This window comes from Anolis sagrei, chromosome 1, assembly GCF_037176765.1.
Source record: "Anolis sagrei isolate rAnoSag1 chromosome 1, rAnoSag1.mat, whole genome shotgun sequence".
Taxonomy (NCBI): domain Eukaryota; kingdom Metazoa; phylum Chordata; class Lepidosauria; order Squamata; family Dactyloidae; genus Anolis; species Anolis sagrei.
This window is the reverse complement of record NC_090021.1, coordinates 167,075,494-167,094,258: the sequence shown is the minus strand read 5'-3', so window position 1 is coordinate 167,094,258 and position 18,765 is coordinate 167,075,494. Positions and strand designations below refer to the sequence as shown.

At 39.0% G+C, this 18,765-nt stretch overlaps 1 protein-coding gene across 1 annotated transcript in view; it reads right to left on the bottom strand.

The window, feature by feature from the left end:
- PARD3B (par-3 family cell polarity regulator beta) overlaps window positions 1-18,765 on the bottom strand; it is a 656,620-nt gene that overhangs the window by 413,462 nt on the left and 224,393 nt on the right. Inside the window, exon 11 of the mRNA XM_060782892.2 lies at window positions 433-618. Coding sequence (XP_060638875.2) covers window positions 433-618 — 186 coding nt within the window. The remainder of the gene's footprint in view (window positions 1-432; window positions 619-18,765) is intronic.

The following is an 18,765-nucleotide window of genomic DNA, read 5'->3' as shown; positions in this document are numbered from 1 at the left end:
TCTGTCCTCATTTAATAAAAAATAACGATCCAAAGACAATGCTCCCATAAACCAGACAAACTGAAGACGCCAGTCACAGATGCAGGTGAAATGTCAGGGGAGAATGCTACTGAAACATGGCCACACCGCCCAAAAAACTCACAGCAACCCAAACTGAAGAGGCTTATTTAGAGGAAACTTGCATAAGGAATCTACAATGTCAGGAACTGCAATACTACAACACCAGGAAGATTTCACAACTTCCACCCTTTGACAAGAAAGATGTCATGTCTGTACTAGTATAGGAGTTTCTATACTATTAAAATGCACATCTCTTTTGCATGGAAAATGCTATTAAAATGCACATCTCTTTTGCATGGAAAGCTGAGAATCGATGCACACAATATTGCTCTGGTTTAAAGTTACCAAAAAATTCCATCACCCCCCACATACCTTATAGGCAGCACCTCCATGGATGATAGATTTGATGAAAATCCCAAGGTCAGCCCCAGTCTCTCGAGATTTGTTGCCCTTTAAGCTCACACCGAGTCCAGCTGAACCTGAGTCATTCAGAGGAATCTCAAAGGTCAATTGCTCCGTAGTCTCTAATGAAAGCATGTTGCAGAAGGGCTCTCCTTTCTGTGAGATGAAAAAAAGCAGAACATTTGCATAAACAAACAGTGGTTAAATACATATCTCCCAGGCACACTACTTTGCTTGGAAATCATTACATGAATCTACAACACAGAAAATGCACGTCCTATATCTTAACCCTCTTTCAGGGTGACAGAACATTTTAGGCCTCCCAGAATCAAATTTTGTTACAGCTAGACCTAAAAGGTAAGACATTTACAACACTGTTGCCTGTAGTGTATAATCAACATCTCTGTATTCCAATCATTCACCATCTATACTTATTGGGTTTCTTAAGAGATGAAAACAAGAGCCTTTTCAAAACACAGTATTGGCCACTCCTTTTCCTTTTCTTTTCTTGGCAACTCAAAGGAAACTTTCCACCAAACACAAACTCATATTTAAATACCTTTTATAGCTGTCAATTCAGATGAATTTCACAGCAAATTGAAGAAATTAATGAAGTATGAGCCATCAACAGACACTAAGCTGTATTAGAGCCAGCAGTGCATCTTTGTATAATAGTTAAGAGTTTGAGATGGACAAAATATTGGACCTCAAGAGACTTTGGTCTCATCCGTGATAGTACTTCAGGCTCATCGCTGTTCCAAAACAGCAGCACCAACAGATTGGATGCCACAATTTCTTCAAAGATTCATGTTGTCCCTGAATCCCTATTCATTCACACCTTCAGTTCACAAGAGTTTGTATTTATACACAGAGTGTGGTAGGGATCCTCTTATTAAATGGCCTGATGGTAAGCTGTAGCAGTTCTTATAAGATTATATAGTAAGGAATTATTTTAGTGTGCAGCAATACAAAACCTTCTACCACTGTTTTTCTATGTCCTTGGTCTTCTCTACAGTGAAATGAGTTGCAGATGTCTTCACCAGGTTCTTCCATTTTTACTTCTCATAACAATATTTCCTCTTGGACCTATCTGGACAGTAGGGAGCATGTTATTCCTGCCCTTCCACCTTTTGAGCTGAAGAGGGATTATTTCTGCTCTAAACACTTACATCAACTTCTCTGTGTTATGTTTCAATCATTTTGAGCATTTTGTCCCAATACATTACACTCTATATGGCAAAAAACTATCCCGTTGACAAAATGATAGAAACTCCCTTGGAATAATTTTACCTTTCCTGTCATTTTTTGTAAGAACAAAATACATAACAGGTGGCTTAACTTTTTCAAACTTGTGAGAGAACACTATTTTCAAATGGCTGCTTTATAGGCTTGATTTAAACTTGTTGTAGTAGAGCCTGTAAGTAACGTTGCAGCAGTAGTAGGGGTGCCAGAAGGGGGAAAAAGGTTACTTGTGAGCAGGAGTCTGATGAGGAACAACAGAGGAAAAGGATTCGGGATATACTTATGGCACCTACAGATGAGGACTCATTTGAGGGGTTCTCAGGGGATGAAGGGTCAATGAGTGAAGGAGAGGAGGGAGACGCAATGGATGGGAATAGAGGAAGAAAGAGGGTTACTCGGGAGCAGGAATCGGATGAGGAGTGACAATGGAAGAGGATCCGGGATATACTTACAGCACCTACAGATGAGGAATCATTTGAAGATTTCTCTGGGGATGATGGGTCACAGAGTGGGGAAAACGAGGATGACACTGTGGATTGGACTAATGTAAAAGAAGTGCAAGTTATTTGTGCGGAGCCAACATCTAGTGATACATTTATGGGATTCTCTGGAAGTGAAGACTGGAAATCAGGAAATACAACTGAGTCTTGGGGGGATCTAAGCCTTGACAGAAGATGGAGAAGATGGAGGGATGGGCGTAGGACTTCATGTGAAGAGTTGGGAGAAGCTGCAAGGGATTATCATGGGGCGGTGGTCAGTTCATTTTCTGATTATGATGATATGTAATAAAAGTGGGTTCTGAAATAGGGAATCTTTGCAGAAGGCAAGGTGTTGGTATACGTTCGTGCATTGGGTACTGTTTGGACTTGTCCCTGCCTGTTCCGTGTTCGGTATTGGATTTGGGATCTACAGGTTGCTGCTCCTGTTCGTGTGGGCTTTCGACTCGGCTTGGATTTTCGTGAGTGTGGATTTCCCCCTTCCTTGACCTTGGACCGGCTTGACTACGACGCTGTTTCTGTGGACTTTGGAACTTCAATACTTCTGCTCGCTACGACCCTGGACTTTGCGTTCTTCCCTGCAGCTTCTCTGTTTTGTTAACCATTTGCATGCTGTGCCTTTTTGTGTGATGTTCGGAGTACTGTGTTTGATTCAGTTCTTTTTTCCAGATAATCCGGATTATACTTTGGTTAACCCTTTGGAACCAGGACTGGTTTTACCTTTGAGTTTTCACCAGAGGCATTGAGTTAAGTGTCTCTGAGTCTTTCCCTTTGCTTTAATAAACTCTGTTTTGGAACTAACTCTGGGTCTGGCCTTTTAAGGCGTCCGTGATTCTGACAAAACTGCTCTATATCCCAATATCAGATCCCAAATTATCTGTTTTGAATTAGATTGTATGAATCTATACTGCCAGATAATCTAGGATAAGCAAATAATCTGGGATTAGATTCTGGGATATAAAGCAGTGTAGATCCAGCTATAGTTTCAGTTTTGACTGGATCCTGGAACAAAACATTATTGTAAGATGTTAAAACAGGATTCTTAAACTAAGGCCCGTGGGCCGGATTCAGCCCTCCAAGGTCATTTACACAACTTCAAGTCACACAACAACAATAACAACAACATTATGAATTAACTTGATTATCTGATCAGCCAAAAGCAGGCCCACTATTCCCATTGAAATACTGGTAAGTTTATGTTGGTTAAAATTGTTCATCATTTTAAATACTGCATTGTTCTTTCATGTTTTTTTAAAGTACAAATAAGATATCTGAAGTGTGCATAGGAATTTGTCCATGTTTCTCAAAATATCGTCGAGCCCCCCAGCAGTCTGAGGGACAAGGCCCTCTGTTTTAAAAGTTTGAAGATGCCTGTGTTAAAAGGTCCTGTTGAGTAGATTTACATTTGAAGAAACTGCCATTGTCAACTAAATAATTCTGTGGCTATAAAGTCAGCAGAAAGAAAAATATGTTTCAGGGAGAAGGAATGAAAATCAACAAAAAAAACCCCAGCACTTGTTCTAAAATGATAACAGAAAAGACTAAAATAAAATGCAATGAGAACATGAATGTTTGCCAGTCGGGGCATAAAGAGGAATTTTTTACAGTGTTGGGAACTTTTCATCCAGTTCAACTGAGAAATTGAGTCATAGGTTCTGCGGGTCTTATTTCTTCAGAATCAATGTTTGACTGCTGCTTCTTCACTTTCTTTCTTTGCTGTCAGTCAATCGGGGATTACATAATGAACAGAACACCAGAATAGCTTTAAAAAAACATTTGCTCTTATCCCCAGCACGAATACATTGGGCCCATCCCCATCTATTTCAGAAAGAAGAATCCAAATCAACAGGTTGTCAGTCACAGACACTGAGCTGTAACTACAGCTTTCCATCATTTGTAGAGTCATTTGTATTGAGAGATGACTGGCAAAACCCTAATATAATACAGATAGATTTAACTTGATGACAGCAATGCCCTATCCTGATTTTGGAGACCCTTTTATCTTTTTTGTGTTATAATGTAGCCTCATCTCTTCCAGCTATGGCCTTCCCATGTTTACTAGGAAGATGTGGAGGGAAACATTAGCTGGAACCCCCAGTGGTGCAATGGTTTAAACCCTTGTGCTGGCTGAACTGCAGACCCAAATTCGGCAGTTAGAATCTGGGAAGCGGAGTGAGCTCCCATCTGTCAGCTCCAGCTTCCCATGCGGGGACATGAGAGAAGCCTCCCATGGGATGGTAAAACATCCGGGCAATGTCCTTGCAGACAGCCAATTCTCTCACACCAGAAGCAACTTGCAGTTTCTCAAATCACTCCTGATAAGGAAAAAAGTCTGTATTTGGATACAGGCAGTTGCAGAAGTCTGCAAGACAAAGATTTTTGACTGTGTGTATTTTCATAATTGTGAGCTTCAGATTTTCAGAGGAAACTTGTGAAGGCAGAAAATGGTCCAATTTTCCCTCCCTTTCCATGCTTGAAAAGGCTTACAAACAATTTGGAGGTCAGCAGACTGAGGCGCACACTTTCAAAATGAAAAACCCTTTTACCACTTCATCACACTAGAGAAAAACTCCATTTAAAATTTGTTTTCTGCCTCCTGCAGAATTCTGGGGTTTGTAGTTTAGTGAGGCTGTTAAAGGCCCCTCCCTAAACTACAAACCCCAGAATTCTGCAGGAGGCAGAAACTGGATTTTATGTGGATTTTTTTTTCTAGTGTGATTTACTACAAAAAAAAAATGAAACTTGAAAAAAAGGGGTAGACAGAGTTCTTGGTCACAGTCAAAAGAGCCAGCTTGGGAGCTTTTTAAAAATTTCAACGAAATCTGCAAAATATCTTGCAGAACACAATCTGTGCTCATACAATTTCATCAGCTAGCAATAATTTCTATAAGAACAGCACTGATATGCAAGAATATGTGACCTTCTTCCTAGCACTAAATTAAAATCTATGATGATGCAATTAAAACATATTGTTTTAGTCATTTGTAAAAATAAAATAAATAATGCACTTTTAATCTGAAAACAGGAGGAAAGACAAGAAGAAAGAAAATACAGGGTCTAGGGGGCTATAGACCCCTATTCCAATAAGTATCAAGAACAAATATTTAATATATTTAATCACAGGACAAATTTAATGCATTCCATTTAATTGAAAAACACAAAAGTGGTTTGATGTTGACATTAATAATTATTGCCTGATCCAGCCGTCCACCTCTTTTAAAACCCACAAGCTTTTTTGTGTTAATTTTCCTGGATTTCTTTTTAAACAATGCTCCTGTTTAAGTCCTTCAAAACAGAACTGCACACTCGCTGCTGTTGTTATGTTTTATTGTTAAATGTGGTCAAGTCAGCTTTGACTTATGAATGAGTGGCCTTACAGTCATCCTGTCCTCAACAGGTCTTGCAAACTCAGAGCCTCTGCTTCCTTGACCAAGTCTATCTATCTATAATAGGGCCTTTCTTTTTTCCTACTGCATTTTGTCTTACCAAGCAGAATTATGACCCAGTGAGTCATTGTTATACACACATACAAAAACTAGGCTGTATATCTAAGTCCTATTTTAAAAGGTTAAAAATATTATTAAACATTTTTTCTTAAGCCTCTGAGCTATGCTTTTGCATCACAAATACAGCTCTAAATCATTGCAGTGATGGTGAGTGTTGTACAGTTAATAAACATGAGGCACAATGGTATTCAGGTAAAAAATAAACAAATCAGAAAAAAAATGCAAACATAGTGGTTGGGTCACAGTCAACTGCTCTGTCAGCCTTCCCATCAGCTATTTGTTTAAAACTAACCCGAATTTACTGTTCTGAAGTTGACAGAATGTAGAACATTTTTGTTGGAATATATAAATACATAAGAATATTTTTATCTTCCACTAAGTATCTGTCTGACAACATGATGAAATCTTTGATATTCAGCAGCACATTCTGTCTTTCTTCTTCCTCTTTTCAGATGTGCAGCATCCTCTAAGCTCCGGTGGGCAAAGAGTGGCCCAAGGCCTGTATGCTGCCTTCCCCCCTCAAAAAGGTATTTTTGATGCTTTCAATGTGTCTAAACTTAACAGTTTATCCTTTTTGGTGATCAGCCCCTCCTATAAGTCTTTTCAATTGGTTGTTGAGCTTCCTTTAGGAAAATATAAAAAGATAACTGTTTTCCAAAATTAGGGGGGCTTTTTACACTATTGTCACTATGCCTTATTCAGGTGGAGATGAACCAAACAAATACCCAGTTTGTATCAAGCAGTTTAATTAAAACAGCACTAACTTTCTGGCATTTTTAATAGTCCAAAATATAAAACATAAAGATTGCACTCAGCCACAGAATATAAAGCAAAAACAGCAAACACTGCTGCAGGTTCAAGATAACTCCGTAGTCAAAAGGTCCAGTCCAGTGGTCAAACGCTGAGAGTTCAATGAGCAAAGTCCAGGGATCAAGAGTCTATTCCGTAGTCAAAAGCCAATCCAGAGATTCAAGGTTCCAAGAGTACAGGAGATAGGTCAAGATACCAAAGATCCACAAACCTGGGGGAAAACCAGCAGCATCTACCACCAAAATAAGACAAATATTTTTCTCCCGAATATGAGTCCCAAGGCTAGCTTCTTATAATTGCTTTCGCCCATGAACTCTTACTTACATATTACTCAACTCTTTAGAACTAGGACTTACATTAAACCTTCCATCATCAACTGCTAGGCCTACCATCAACAACCACTGCAGAACATGATACATGAGAACTACAGACTCACAGTGTTATGCTTTCACTTTAACAGCTGTGGTAACATTCTATGGCAGTGGTTCTCAACCTGTGGTTTCCCAGATGTTTTGGCCTCTAACTCCCAGAAATCCTAACAGGTGGTAAACTGGCTGGAATTACTGGGAGTTGTAGGCCAAAACACCTGGGGATCTACAGGTTAAGAACCACTTTCCTATGAATCCTAGGGTTGTTCAATTGAGAATCCTCAGACAGATAATTATTCTCTGGTGCCTCCAAACAAACTACAAAGCCCAAGAGGATTCCATGGGATACAGACATGGAAATTGGAAATGAAATCACAGTGGATTTCCAGCATTCGGATTTACAGGGTTTGTTTTTTCATAATATAATATAATATAACATAACATAATATATTGTATATACACATAATATTTATAATATTGTAATGCAATATACTACTACTACTACTACTACTAATAATAATATGATATTATAATTATATATTTATATTACATGTAATATTACTAATAATATTACAATATAATGTTATAGTACAATATAGTAATATTTAATACTGATATTGTATTATGCTAATAACATAATATATTTTGTGTGTGTGTGTGTGTGTGTGGGTATATATCTTGCAAGTTGCTCTGAGTCCCCTTCAGGGTGAGAAGGGCAGCATATAAATGTCGTAAATAAATAAATAAATAAATAAATTCTGCCCCATCGTCAAAGAACAGTATGTATGCATATACCCCACATGAGAATTTTCTTTCTAAATGTGGCTTACTAATAACTTCATCACACACAATAAAATCAGCATTTCTACACATTTAAGAAACAGCAATCCACTGTGCCCTTCACATGACACAAGTTTCAACTACGTGGGTAAGGTATTTTTTCTGTTTCTAAAGTGCTGATTTTTCCAATGATTCCTAAGTCAATTGGTAAGTGACTTCTTTAAAAATTCCCCATATAGAGAAGTGTCAAATGGCCAATTTCCTAGTGTTAGGTTAATCACCATTGCCCACTTTTATTGCCAACTTGTATATAAAATGATGATGCTGTGTGAAGAAGGAGCTGAAATGCCCATTTCCCCAGATTGCCAATGCAGAGGCTTGGGGAAAGATCAATAACCAAAGCAAAGGCTCTAGAAAACATGAAAGTTAATTTAATACTACATCCTATAATCTGGGTGATTTTGTTAAAAAAGATAAATAATCAAAATCCTGGAGGGACAATGAGAGGCAATCTCAGTGCAAACAACCCCAGGTGCTTCTGTTTTAGTCAAGAGTCTGGAGTGCAAATGACCCCAGTGCCATCTTAAAAAAGGTGCATCTGTTTCAGTCTAAGGGGTTTGAAGGCAGGGCTGCCTTAAAGGATGCCTGTTTTTAGACATGTTCAAGGCTTGCCCATTTGATGGAATTTAAATGAATTGTTGAGTTAGAAGAAGAGAGGAAGTCATAGGGAGGGAGCAAGCTTGTTTTCTGCTGCCCTGGAGACTAGGACGTGGAGCAATGGCTTCAAACTACAAGAAAAGAGATTCCATCTGAACATTAGGAAGAACTTCCTGACTGTGAGAGCCATTCTGCAGTGGAACCCTCTGCCGCGGAGTGTGATGGAGGCTCCTTCTTTGGAAGCTTTTAAACAGAGGCTGGATGGCCATCTGTCGGGGGTGTTTTGAATGCAATTTTCCTGCTTCTTGGCAGGGGGCTGGACTGGATGGCCCATGAGGTCAACTCTATGATTCCACTCTATGAGTCTATGATTTATTCAGAAGAGCTTGTTTTTCTATTGTTTTTCTCTAAGAGTGAATGTGACCTGCCAAAAGGTCAACCATTGGGTTTCCATAGCCAAGCAGTGATTCGCAGACTCATCTTCCAAAATCCTAATCCAACACCAAATGACTACATCATGTTGTTTCTTCACATTGTGTCAGCCCACACTCAATCCTGCTCATGACACACAAACAGTAAAATCATACTGGGTTCTTTGGAAATATTTGGACATAGCTGTACCGATTTGTCTAAGCACTGTACTTATATCCTCTCACAGACAAGCACATCTCTTGTCTCACTTTTTGCTTAGTAATTTTATTGTACCAAATTACTAACTTTACTTCTCTCTTCCAATGGAGCAATATAATTAATTGGAATACAGCAATTATCTCAATTTATATAATGTGCATGTATAACAACATATATTCTGTGCACCTGCTCATAGCTTTCACTCCATATCCATCTGTAACTATCAATTTTATTATGCTCGTTACTAGAAACACTGACTTTGAACATATGAAAGCCTCTCAAACACAACCAACTCAGTGTTACGGAATCTGTTATTGCTGGTTTCCTCCCAAAAAGCAATAGGACAAAGAACAATTATTCTTGTTCATTTTTAATGACAATTTAGAACATTTTGTGAACAAATTGTTCAAAGTCTGGCTATGCTCCTAATAAATATGTAACAAACACATAAACATAGCAAACATATTCAGGTATATAAGTGTTTCATGAGATTTATTAAGTTGATTAAAAGGGAATTAAAGCCCACATTACTTCTTTGCACCGATCTTCTGGGATATCATCATTGTTTGCAAATGCCATCAATACCAAACAGAGTTGTTAAAATGTGTCCCTGAGAGGGGACAGATATAAATATAGTAAATAATTTTCAAGTATTAGGTTTCTTACAGCATGCTGCAGACATCCAGTTTGGAATCCATAACATTTCACAGCTATTTACTTTTGTGAAACACCGAGAATCAGCTAAATGTACTGCTCAAATGTTTTAAAATAGCTCTTTGTATACTAACTACTTTATAATAGCTGATGCTGTTCTTTAAGTTTGACATTTTAATCTAGATTGTAATCATGAGTGACTTAATGAAAACAATTGCTGTAAATTATAATGGTTTACTTATGCAAAGCTTAGCTTGTGATGTTGGAGAAGGTTTTTGTCTATATCCAATAAAGTCACAATTTCACATAGCATGGTAACAATCCATTCCCTCCATATCAGCCCTCCATATTCAGTGGAACATAACATAAGTAAACTTTCTGTCTGTCTGTCTGTCTATCTGTTGATATCTATAAAGTGTGATTTGTTTTAGCTTAAAATTAGAAAGGGATTATTAGCGCTGTAAGAATGCTTCAGATTGCTTTGTACTGGTTAGCAATCATTAGGCTTAAGCAAAACCTAGCAATGCAACCCCTAACACTCACTATCGAAAACTAAGTAATGTCTATACTGTTACTTTGAAAGCAAATGCAAAAAAAAAGCAATTTATTAATCTAGGAAACCAGGGGAGGTAGGAAGGATGTTTTGCAGCCATCAGACCCCATTTTCTCAGCACAAAGCATAGGATTCTCACCTGTACTCTATTCTTCAGGAGGAGAAATTGGTGAGTGGTATTTTATTTATTTATTTAAAACATTTATATTCCACCCTTCTCACTCCACAGGTGACTCAGGGTGGAGCGCAATATATATACTGCAAACATTTAATGCCGGGACATAAAACCACAAATATATACAAACATTAAAATCACTTATATTGCCTCATTGCACTGCCCCAAAGGCTTGGTCTCACAGCCAGATCTTCACCATCCTTCTGAAGGACAGGAGGTAGGGGGCTGATCTAATATTGACAGGAAGGGAGTTACATAAATGGGGGGCAATCACTGAGAAGGTCCTGTCTCTCGTCCCCACCAAACACGCCTGTGATGGTGGTGGGACCAAGGGGAGGGTCCAATTTACCAATTTAACCATTCCCTTCTCCTGTTCCTTTAGTGGGGAAGGAGAGGGGAGAATGTTAGATACAAGAAATCAACCACAGGTCAGATTCTGTTTTGCTTCTCACTTAAAAATAAAAGGCCTTTCCTTTGTTTCAAAATTTGAAAAAGAAATGGGTGTGTGTCAGCGGTCACAAAAATGTTTCAGCACCCTAATGTCCTACACTTAGGGCACTTACAGACATAACTAAATCCCTGTGTGGAAATGGATTAAAATAATTTGCTTCCACACAGGTTCTAGTCCCCACCCCCTATCCAGGTTTTCCCTACAGGGGTGGCTACATGCTATCTCAATTGAAACCCCAAATTTCCCACCTAACACTTACTGAAAATGGACCCTGGCAGCCATGAAGCCTCTCCTTACATTGCCCTAAGTGGAGGAAATTATGCCTGATGGGTGAGGAGTAAAATCCCTCTGCCCTCTGCCCCCCAAGTCTCTTCCCGTGTTATTTCCTCCACTTAGAATGACACATCATTTCCTCCACTCAGTAAGTTTTAGGGGGAAAATGTGGGGCTTGGGGGGAGCTGTACTCAATTATACTCCTTCATGCTTTTTGGAGCCCAAAGAACCAAGGTTGTTATAGGGACTGATCCCCAGAATTGTGGAAGCAGTTCCGGAAGTTGGTCCTCACAGGCCCAGGCACCCCAAAAACTCTGGGCCTTTCAGTAAGGCCCGGATTTGTTGATGTGTGTAATTAAGGGTAATTAATGTGGAGTAAACTGCGAAACCCTGGTTTACTCCATATTGATTTGCTTTTACCAGACGCCTCCAGTAAAAGCAAAACAAGTCCCGCATTTTGGGTTTGTCTGAATGAGCCCTTAGAAACACAAGAAGCTACCACACAAAAGTCAAACATTAGTGTCCATCTGGTTCTGCATTTTGCCATCTGAATTGCATGGGCAGTAGGTTAAAGTGTTGGGCTGCTAAATTTGTTGACCGAAAGGTCACAGGTTCGAATCTCGGGAGTGGCGTGAGCTTCCGCTGTCAGCCCCAGCTTTTGTCAACCTAGCAGTTCAAAACCATGCAAATGTGAGTAGATCAATGGGTACCACTTTGGCAGGAAGGTAACGGCGCTCCATGCAGTCATGCCGGCCACATGATCTTGGAGGTGTCTACAGACAACGCCGATTCTTTGCCTTAGAAATGGAGATGAGCACCAACCCCAGAGTCGGACACGACTTAATGGCAGGGCAAAACCTTTACCTTTACTTGGCATATATTTATTCTGGTTTTACTGTACAGTGAGCTCTCAACAATCATAAATGTAGGGGGCACAGGATCACAATGAAAGTGAAAAATATGAATAAAATACACTACTTCTTAACTTGTGTGAGACCACCTCTGTAGGAATCTCTAGGTCCTCCAGGGTAGCTCACACCAAAACTCTCCTGAAAATTGATCATAGAACAGCATTGAAGGACTATAAATGACTAGCGAAGTTGAATGGGAGAACCTAGACATTCATGGAGATAAAATAGTAATCAAATCCATAAATAATGAAATTCACAAAGGTGAAACTTAACAATGGGGAGTGCCAACTGTATAAGCACAAAATGGTTAAATTTCCAAAAGTAAAGAAAAATACTATCAGAAATCTTCTCATCCTCTTCCTGTCTTGTTCCTTCTATGTAAAATTATGTCATTCTGGAACTTGAATGTGCAACTCAAAACATCATTTTGGGATGTCAGCTTACAGCTAGTGACTTCAGAACACAATACAAACAAACAAACCAGAGCAATCAGGAAAACATTAGTATAATACACCCCATGACATTTTGACAAGGAAGATAGAAAATAAAAAGGGTTTCATATACAGAGAAAGTTATTTGTCTCCTGTTTTAAAAAGCAGCAATGCAGTATAATCAGGCATGCTGGGAAAACACTGCATGCACACTGACAGTTCACATGTAACAACTCAATTACAAGTAGTCTGGACTAACAGGCGTCTCACTAGGAAATGTCCCAAGGCAGAAGATTTACAAGTACATCCCAGATATGTTTTCACGGATAAATAGGTTCTCAGTCAGATTTTTTTTTGACAGCTTGCATGACTTGGCAACTCTAGAGTCTTGAAGCTACTAAAAATAGAAATTTTATCTAACTTAAGTACTTCCTGCAGTCAAATGTGTCCTACCCCTCCCAAGCACATTGCAGGCTTCTGCCAATTCATTAGATGTAGGATATATTCAATGTACTTACCGGATATGAATAATAGCTGAATCAGTATTTTTACGCTCAAAATAGAATAAGATTCTGGCACACAGATGTATTTTCTTACTTTCTCCTTGAAGTACTAATTCTATGTCAGTAATTTCTTAAGGGAATTGTAGAAATGGTTCATACCATGATAAAGTTTCCTGATTTTTTTTTATAAAGAAGAGATATAAGTGTTTTAATAATAAGTAGGTTCTTGTGGGTTTTTTCGGACTATAGAGCCATGTTCTAGAGGCATTTCTCCTGACGTTTCGCCTGCATCTATGGCAAGCATCCTCAGAGGTAGAGGTCTGTTGGAATTGGGACAAGGAGTTTATATATATCTGTGGAATGGCTGGGGTGGGGCAAGGAGCCCCAGCAATTCCACAGATATATATAAACTCCTTGTCCCAATTCCAACAGACCTCTACCTCTGAGGATGCTTGCCATAGATGCAGGCGAAACGTCAGGAGAAATGCCTCTAGAACATGGCTCTATAGCCCGAAAAAACCCACAAGAACCTAGTGATTCCAGCCATGAAAGCCTTCGACAATACATTGTTTTAATAATATTAATATCCTGCCTGGAGTACCTTAAGTTTTAAGAAGATGGCACCAATACTTCCATAACAGGGGAAATAAAAAAAACCTACCAATCCCAGTGTCACAGACAGACAATATTACTCTTGGGGAGATGGGGTGAATTTTTCCTACTTTTCTCTCAAAATGGGATATCCTGCTCTATGTAGTCTATTGAGAACATTGATATTGTTTTACAGTACAGTATGGAGCCCCCGGAGGTGCAGCGGGTTAAACCGCTGAGCTGCTGAATTTGCTAAACAAAAGATCAGTGGTTTGAATCTGGAAAGTGCGGTGAGCTCCCACTGTTAGCCCCAGCTTCTGCCAACCTAACAGTTTGAAAACAAATGTGAGTAGACCAATAGGTACCACTCTGGCAGGAAGGTAATGGTGCACCATGCAGTCATTTTGGCCACAAGACCTTGTAGGCGTCTATGGACAACACCAGCTCTTCAGTTTAGAAATGAAGATGAGCACCTCCCCAAGAGTCGGACATGACTAGACTTAATGTCGAGGGGAAACCTTTATCTTTACAGTACAGTACAGTAGCTTTTCTCCTCAAACAAGACTGTAGACAATTTGCAAAACAGGTAAAAAAGAAATGCTTCAACAATATGAGACATTGAATGATCAATTCAATTAAATGTGGCTTTTAAGTGATTTTAAATAAAGAAAACACATAAAGTATGAGGAGGGAAAGGGATGAGAGAACTTCTTCAAAGATCATAATATTCAGACAGACTCATATATATGGGACATACATGGGAAAGTTCAGACCTAAGCTATTTAGGGCTTGATAGGTTATGACTAGTACTTTGAATTGTGTGTGGACTGGTAACCAGTGAAACTTTTCCAACAGGAGTTATATGCTTCCTTGTTGTATATTGAAGTTATACTTGGCTGTTCGTAACAAATTATTGTCTTTATTGTGTTTCCTCCACGAACACTTTAAAAGTTATTCATACTCTGAACAGAACACCAAATTTTGGAATTACAGAACAGTAATTCATAATCCTCCTGCTATCCCAGCTTGTTTGATTTGGGCTGGGAAGCCTCAAAAAGCCCGCAATGATTGCCAGGGAGGCTGGCTAGAGAACTGAAAGTAGTTCTTACAGCCAACATTTTCATTCTCTTGGACAGTTTGCTTGGATGCCTGATGTGTTGGATGAAGGAGGCTTCATCATTGTTCAACAGGCCAGAAATAGTAATTTGTAACTACATCAAACCACTCTCTTCATCCCTTCCCATTTTTCTCCCCCTCTCAAGTGCATCAGTAAACCATTTTCTTTTCCCCTGCCTGCTGCCTTCCTTTTCTTGGAACCAAACCTCAGTCATTCCAAGAAAAGATTTTCCTTGGGTCATCAGCTTCCTGAAAGTTTCTCCTTCTACTGGGCACAGTGACATGTTATACCCCCATCCTTACACTGATGCAGATTTCCGTTCAGTTGGGAATGACATGACTGAAATATTGCTGATTTGTACAGAAACTGAACTCACGTCATGAGATGGAGGGATGGGAAAGAAAAGAATGAATAAACCCTCTTCCCATGTCCAAATGTAAGCACTTTCCCTTGGCAGAGCCCTTCCATGCATGCTGAATGCAAGCAAAATGTGCTTTCCAACTAGTCTGCTCAGTTAAGGTCACTTAATTTTTAAAAAAGCTTTAAGCTTGTTCCCTCTCACATAAATTCTTCTGTGTCCGACTGATGTTAATGTATGCTCAGTCTTGTCTCAACCCTCTCCCTCTCCAGAGATGCCTTTTCAATTAAATCCTGTTATTTAATCTAAGAAGGCCGACACTCATTGACCACTGCACTTTCTATCTGTGGATTTATGATAATCTAATGCACATCTCCCTTGGCAGAACGGCTGTCTGAGCTATCCCTATTGTTCTGGGGCCAGAAAGCAAAAAAAGAAAAAAAGAACCTCTTAAAAACATTAGCTCCTTCTGAAGCCAGGAAGGAAACAGGATTTATTTAACATAGCTAGGGACCTTTCGCTAACTGTCAGATGTCCTTGACCAGCACACACCATCATGGCCTTCTCAATGTGTGCCGGCTGCCCCTTTGCCTGGCTGCTTACTTCAGATAAGAGGAGCATAGTCCCCCGAGTGCCATTTACATCCAAACCCAAGAGGCAACAGACTGAAAAGGGATCCTCTTCAAAGGCTTGTGAATTTACATTCTCCTAAAGTTGTTTTCAGAAAGAATCCCACACAATTAAGGCGTAATGTGTCGGTGCCGCATCTCTGACAGAATTCCCTTCTTTCCAACAGAAAATGACTTGCTGTTTATGTTTATTCTTTATTGTTTTACCAAGAAGATTTTAAGATTGGTACATACACAGCTATAAGAAATGCTGCTCCTAAATAGTAACAAGTATATTTTGAGACAGCTATTGCATCCACCAAATTAAGTCTACATCAAAGCTCAAACAACACACTACAGGCCCTTCCACACAGCCATATAACCCGGAATATCAAAGCAGAATAACCCACAATATCTCCATTGAACTGGGTTATCTGAGTCCACACTGCCATATAGCCAAGTTCAAAGCAGATTATATGGGATTTTGTTCACCTGTGTGGAAGGGACCAGAGTTAAGCTAGTATTGTTTATATCCAAAATGTTCCTTGCTTAAGTTTTAATAATACTGAAGTTTACTTGGTTTTTAAATATACAAGAGCTATTTCATATAGTATTTTATGTAGTATTTTAAGGGAGTAACTTGCCATTGATTTATGTAGCATTTTAATGGTTTATATAGTATTTAATGGTGTATTTCGTATTGTATTTAATAATCTAGTTTTTATGCTGCAAGTTGCTTCTGTTTGCTTCCAGAAAGTAGCAGCCAATAACGAAAAGACCAAGGTAGTGGCATCTCCAGCCCACCCCTCTGTTTTGATATCAGCCAGCATGCCAATGCCCTAAATCAAGAAATAGTTTTCAGAGATACTCACAAGAACACCTCAGCAAGCAAGAGTCCAAAAGTGGCAAGCTAAAACCTGGACTTTAACCTATGGTTGATACCAAATGAGACACTCCCTCCTGGGCACACAGAAGACTGGGCAACTTGAAAGGCATTGAACAGACTACACTCTGGCAACATGAGATGCAGAGCCAACCATAAGAAATGGGGCCACAAAGTGGAGTCCATGACATGCAAGTGCGTAGAAGAGCAAACCACAGACCATATATTATAATGCATTCTGAGCCCTGCCACATGGACAATGGAGGACCTCCTTATAGCAACACCAGAGGCACTCCAAGTGGTCAGCTAATAGTAAAAGGACATTTAATCTAATGCCAAGTTTTAAATTATGTGCGTGTTTTAAATACATTACAACTGTACCCGTAGTTTGCTCCTGATACAATAAATAAATATATACAATAAATAAATACAAATCTAGTTTGTATTTATTTGTTTGCCCTGTATGCGAAAGTCCTATAGCCTAAGCATTAAATAAACTACTACACTATGTCTAGCATGTAACATGGAGTTCCTGATAGTTTTTCTTTGCTCCCTATTTGGAGCTACTACTATGCATCAAAATTAAATGCTAGATTTGCTCCATAAACTGCTAGAAGACACAGTTAGTAACATCATCCCCTCGCAATGTAAACAAATTCCCACAGAAAGCTTTCTTCTTTTCTTTGTTAAGGTGATCCAATCTTTTGAATTCAGAAAAGAAGAGAAGGAGCTAAGGGTAGATTGACTCATCACTGGTTGTGTTTCCAAACTAGCACTCTGTAACTATAGTCAACCAACCTGAAGCATACATATTATAAAGGGACATAATGACATCTTAAAACCAAGTTCTGTACTACTGTTAATCTCAGCTAAGGCAATTTCCTACTCAGGATGTCTACCCTGCCCAAACATTGAAGGCAAGTTGCCTCTTTTATCTTTGATCACATTTCACACAAGAGATAGGATATCTTGAGAGTTTTAACTTGCCAGAGGCCACCCACTCTGCTTTATGCATTACAGTTGCCTAAGGTGGTTTAATGGAAGCCTCTCCTATCCCAGCCTATCACCATGCTAGGTCTGGACCAATCAACTTAAATTATCCAAAGGCTTCTGCTTAATTAGAAGAGCCTGTGCTTGGCCAACCTTAGAAAATGTTTATGCTACACCAAGCAATCAAACTGCTGCTTGTGTCAAGGACAGTAGATATTTATATAGCTGTGAGTTATTTGCTTCATTCAGAACCAGCAGGTTTTAAACAAAAACATGTTTATCTCCAAGGAAGCATGTGCATTCCAGCTGTGTGCTCTCTTGGCTGTTCCCCACTGCACACTTGTCCAGATCTGCTACAAAATGCCCTGCTTAAGACATCTCGTAATGTGTCTGTACGCAATTGCACGCAACACTCCCAAATGTTTAAGGAATGCTACATACATGCTTCACCACTTGATTGGTCACTAAAGTGAAGCTTTAGACTTGTGCACAGGGCAGCAGCCAGAAATATAGCAAGAACATGTTGGCTGAAGTTTAAATTATGGGAGCCATGCTCTGCAAAAGACAGGATATAAAATAACTAAATTGAAATGTATATTCTTTAAGGGAAAAGAAATATACACTTTCCTTTACATAACGCCATATAACAAAATTTATAAGATTTTCTGTTCATGGTTTGAAAGTGTTATTTTCTGATTAATCGTGCAGTACTTATTTTGAAAGTCATTGTTTTGCTCCAGAAACTTTGTTTTTATGTCTGCCACAAACTATGTTGAATATTTTCAGATATTCATTGAAAAATGGTATTAAATGTGCTGCAGGATGTCCTGCAAAAACAAAGTTTTTGCAATTTAATAAACTTTTTTTCTGTGTTTTTTATGATCGAACCCATTAGGAAATGACATTTATAACCCATGAACAAAAATCGTGTTACATAGTGTAATGGTTCACTTTTACATCTTGTGACAACTAAAATGAAAACAGATGAGTCCATTCTAAATACCATTAGGGCCGTGACATATAAGGAGGTGGTGATAAAACATAGACATCTCCTAATCTATCTTTTTAATTCTTCATTATTTCTGGTATGTTTGGCCAAGGACCAGTTTTCTATTTTTGCAGGTATAAAGATGAAGACAAGTCTCTGGATTTTCCTCAGTGTCATTTTGGTCAAGGGGTACATAGGGCTGAAGTGCCAAAAGGGTTAAGCGTCAATTGCTTCCAATTAAAGCAGCTTCTTACTTCGCTTGATCTGAATTAAAATTAACCCCAGGTTGGTTGAAAAAGTGTGAGCTCATGCTCAACCCATTTGGGG